Here is a 4,529-nt window from a genome sequence, read left to right as displayed (position 1 = left end):
GACAGACAGAGAGAGAGAGAGAGAGAACGAACGAATCGTACGTAGACGTGTGCGTGCGGGCACACGCGAGCACACATACCTTCGTCCTCCCGCTCGGTCGGGACCACGTTTCCACGAGTGACGCGAAAATTTTCTATAATTAATCCTGAAACGAGGAGCGGAAGCAGTGCTCGGTATTTCCGGCGAGCGTCCGTAGCATTAACCATTGGTAAGAGAGAAGATGGCGGCGACCGAACGGAAGGAGCCAATAAGGTAGCTCGACGATAGCGTAGAAAGGGATCGGAAACTGTCGTTGCTTCTCTTTCTTTCGGTCCGTAAAGCCGGCACCAGCCACCGGTTCACCGTACGAACCGACTGTGACGCGTGCCAAGCCATTCTCTCGAATAATTCGCGTGCTTCGTACGTTACCGATTCGTCTTTCCGCGCTCGAAAGAATATCACGATCGGTTTTACCGCGTATCTCGTGCCAGCAATTTTTCGAGTAAGCTCGCGCGTAGACGATGGCGGCGGTTGAGTGTTACCAAAATCAAGCTCAGGCCGAGAGCACCGGACAACAGACACAGGGCCAACAGCAGCAGCAGCAGCAGCAGCAGCAGCAGCAGCAACAGCAACAACAGCAGCAGCAACAGCAACAACCAACCGCCGGAATTCCTGGAAAGGATGACGAGCGTAAGCTCTTCATCGGTGGGCTATCTCGAAATACCACCGACAAGGAATTGCGCGATCATTTTGGAAAATTCGGCGAGATCGAAAGCATTTCCGTCAAAATGGATCCATACACCGGCATCTCGCGAGGTTTCGCTTTTATGGTTTTCACCAATCCAAAAACCATCGACAAGCTTCTTGCGTCGGGCGAGCATTACATCAACAAACGTAAGGTCGGTACTTCTATCACCTAGTCCCGTCGAATTCTGCGTAAAGGTCGCACGATGTAGCCGAGCTACGTTTGCGAGACTTTTTTTTTCTTTCTTTTTTTTTCCCCTCTTCTTTCTTTTTTCTTCTTCCCCCGCCGTTTCTCCTTCCAACGCTACATCGCGAATTTTTCTTTACGCGCGTCCGACCTATTTAAAAGTACCGAGGCAGTAGTTTCCTTTCACAAGTACAATTCGTTTCTATTTTTACTTCTTTCGAAATAACTCTCCTTGATTCCTTTGTCGAAATATTGACTGTTCGCGGTACGCGCGTTATCTTTCGAACTATCCTTCGAAGACGGCGAGTAGAGTCGCTGGATAAAAATGTTGTTTTGTTATTCTAAAGGTGGATCCGAAGCGAGTCAGCAAGAAGCCTCAACACGGGAAAATATTCGTTGGCGGTCTTACGCCTGAAATTACAGACGAGGATATTAAATCCTACTTTAGTCAATACGGGACTATCGTCGAATTGCAAGCGCCGTTCGACAAGGTAAAGAATCAAAGAAAAGGATTTTGTTTTATAACGTTTGATTCTAAGGAAGTTGTATATAAATTACTGAAAACTCCTAAACAAACGATAAATGGCAAAGAAGTAGACGTTAAGAAGGTCAAAGTTAATCCGGATCCAAGAACGCAAGGATTTTGGGGGCCTGGTTATGGTTACGGGTATGCCGGTGGTTACGGTTACATTCCCGAGTATTGCAACGGTTATCAAGGTGGATACGACGACATGTACGGGAATTACGACTATTCGGGATATGACGGATACGAGAATATGGGATACTCGGCTCAAGGTAAACCGCGAGGAAACGGACAGGGACCACGTCAATTTCAGAGACATCAACCGTACTAAACGCAGAGTATAAATTCGTTTATACGCTCGAGAATGGTGAAAATACAAGAATATAGTAGGAGGTAGACCAACTTTATCTAATTACAGTCAGAGACTGAAACGAGGGGATTTGGATGGGACGAGGTATTACGAATACCCGGTACCGTCTCCCTTAAATTTCCTAAACTTCATACGTCGCGTCTGTATAATACTAGATACCTTTGTGTACATTTGTTAAAAAAAATTCTCCCACTGGTTTGGAGTTATGATGTTACGAATTTAAAAGAATCATGTCAGTTTCTGTATAATGCACATTTTGCCTCCTATTACGAGAAATAATCTTTAAAGTAAAATTAAGTAACGATGTTGTGCATTTTCTTAAACGAGGACAGGGCCATCGACACTGATGTCTATAATTTTACTCGACTTGAATGATAAACTTTAAAGCTAGAAATATTTGCGGAAAGAGTCGTTTATGACATACGCCTCGAACGATAACGAGTATTGATTGTTATAAAAAGGATTTCTTAGATCCCCCGATGGAGAAATCTCAAGTGGAGTGAAATTCGTAATTTAATCCTGTCTCCTTGTTACTCATTTCTCATACTAACCCGTGTATCTAATAATTTAATGCTAGCTATATTCTGTAGCTATTCTTTGGCTATTCTATAGCTATTCTATAGCTATTCTTTAGAATTTTAGGTTGCATTATTCGTGTATTCTTTACTATGTGCTTGGTGTTATTTTCATTTAAAGAAGAAAAACAAGAACAATGTATAGTTTGCATTTGGTTTTTTTTTTTTCTCCCCCTATCGGTACGCAGTTTTAATTCGGATTAATTTCAATTTACAGCAAATTGTCGTTTATGGACCAAAATTTTGCTCCCATTGAAACATACTTCTTCCTTGTAAGATTATATTCTATATGCATTATCTATTATCATATAATTGTTTATAATCTAAAGATAAGTCTTGTAACTTATATGAATCTTAAATATGCTGCGCATGCGTGCATACGTATGTGCATATGCAGGTACACATAAGTATATACTGATATAGAGATTAGGATTAAAAAAAAAAAAAAAAAAAAAAAAAAAGAAAAAAACATTTGAAAAATGTATAATTAAAATATGAACGTCCTGGGTATTATACATAAGGAATACTTGCGCGACGTTAAATTACGAACGATATTTGTGATTCGTATTTAACGAAAATTGTCATTAAAACAATACAAACTTTATGAAAGAAAAGAAAAGAAAAGAAAAGAACAGAACAGAACAGAACAGAAACAGAAATACCACTTGCTTTATATATCAACGACCTATTGAAATTTCAATAGATTATTTCTACGGGCGTGTGTGTGCGTATATGTATACATATATATATATAGGTATATATATATATGTATATATTATAACACATATATATGTACGTTATATCTGCTTTTCTTCAATTGTAACACAACATTGTAGTATAGTTTAGACGTCGCGTTTGTACTCATTATGGCGTAAATGTCACACGAATACGGCGAAAACATTACATCTAAGCGAGTAACGCAAAAGCAAAATTTGGTTAAGACACTGGAGTAACAGAATGTTTCAAAATACATGAATGACTAGAAGTTACGAAAAAATGTAGGCTACATTGACATTTCTTTCGCATTTGTATCGAGAGTAGCAGTTCCTGTTTGATATTGCAAACTACAAAGACTGCTCTTCATATCGCGAAAAGACTGTTAACACGTAGCGTATCGTTCGACGTGATATAATATCTAGAGAATTCGATAACCGGTACTACCCGTGCGATTTTTTGACCGCTAAATTCAAGTCATTAACGTTATTGTAAGAAAGCGTTGCTAATGATACAGTGAGACTACGTTTAGATACATCGAAATTATGTCGTTTACAAGGCTGAAAAGGCTTTATACATTCGAAAGACATTCAAAGGTTACAAAAGTATCAACGGTTTGGCTTAAATGTAATATAATGATACGCGACCGATCAAACTTAATACAAAATTGTTTCTGCCACCAACTTCGAGATTTTAAGCCAAACCAATTATGCTTTTGAAATTAAATCTGTATACTATGTATACCATATTTGCTGCGTGTGAAAAAAAGAATATATATATAAAAGGAAAAAAACAAAAAAAAAAAAGAAAAATGTGTGAAATTAAAGGAAATAACATGAATATTTTGTTACGATTAATTAATATTCGCCTGTTTCACCCATGACACAGTGTATATTTTAATTATAGCAAGAAATAAAATGCCTATTACTTAAAAGACTTTTTTTCAATTACTCGAAAGACGTTGGTCATTCGATACGAGTTGATCGAGATATAACGTTCGCTTTAGGTTGTTGCATACATGTATATATATACATATACGTACGTATATATGTATGTATATTTTTTTATGCCGTACCGTAACACAGAGTAGGTGTGACAACAAACTTCATATTACTTTTAATTCGCGTCAAGAAATAATATATATCCGCGAGAGTAGACTTTTCGAAAAATTTCAGTTAACGTTTCGGTATATACAAAATCGTTAAAATACGAAGCAACGAGTTGTTGAATTCGATGCGCGATTGGCTGTTTATATCTTTCGAATTCGACCAATCCACGCGTACGACACCCGAATGTTTTGACACGAGAACGTTCGAAAAAACGATGCCGAATGCGCGACTAATGGCCAATAAGTAAGTTCGAAAGTCGAACGCGCATTGGTCGACGATTGTGAGAAAGAATATATCGGATAGGTTGTGAACTAGGATTAAACGTTAG

General features: G+C 38.4%; 1 protein-coding gene across 1 annotated transcript in view; it reads left to right on the top strand.

Annotated features, from left to right (window-relative positions):
* Nucleotides 1-4,026, top strand: part of LOC122632607 (RNA-binding protein squid-like) — a 4,043-nt gene extending 17 nt beyond the window's left edge. The window contains exons 1-2 of the mRNA XM_043819635.1: nt 1-878; nt 1,258-4,026. The exon at nt 1-878 is cut by the window's left edge and continues 17 nt beyond it. Coding sequence (XP_043675570.1) covers nt 501-878; nt 1,258-1,764 — 885 coding nt within the window. The 5' untranslated portion in view covers nt 1-500 and the 3' untranslated portion in view covers nt 1,765-4,026. The remainder of the gene's footprint in view (nt 879-1,257) is intronic.
* Nucleotides 4,027-4,529: the final 503 nt, after the last annotated feature.

This window comes from Vespula pensylvanica, chromosome 10 (genome assembly GCF_014466175.1).
Source record: "Vespula pensylvanica isolate Volc-1 chromosome 10, ASM1446617v1, whole genome shotgun sequence".
NCBI classification, from domain to species: domain Eukaryota; kingdom Metazoa; phylum Arthropoda; class Insecta; order Hymenoptera; family Vespidae; genus Vespula; species Vespula pensylvanica.
Note: the sequence above shows the minus strand (reverse complement) of the source record. Positions and strands in the feature narration are given on the sequence as shown.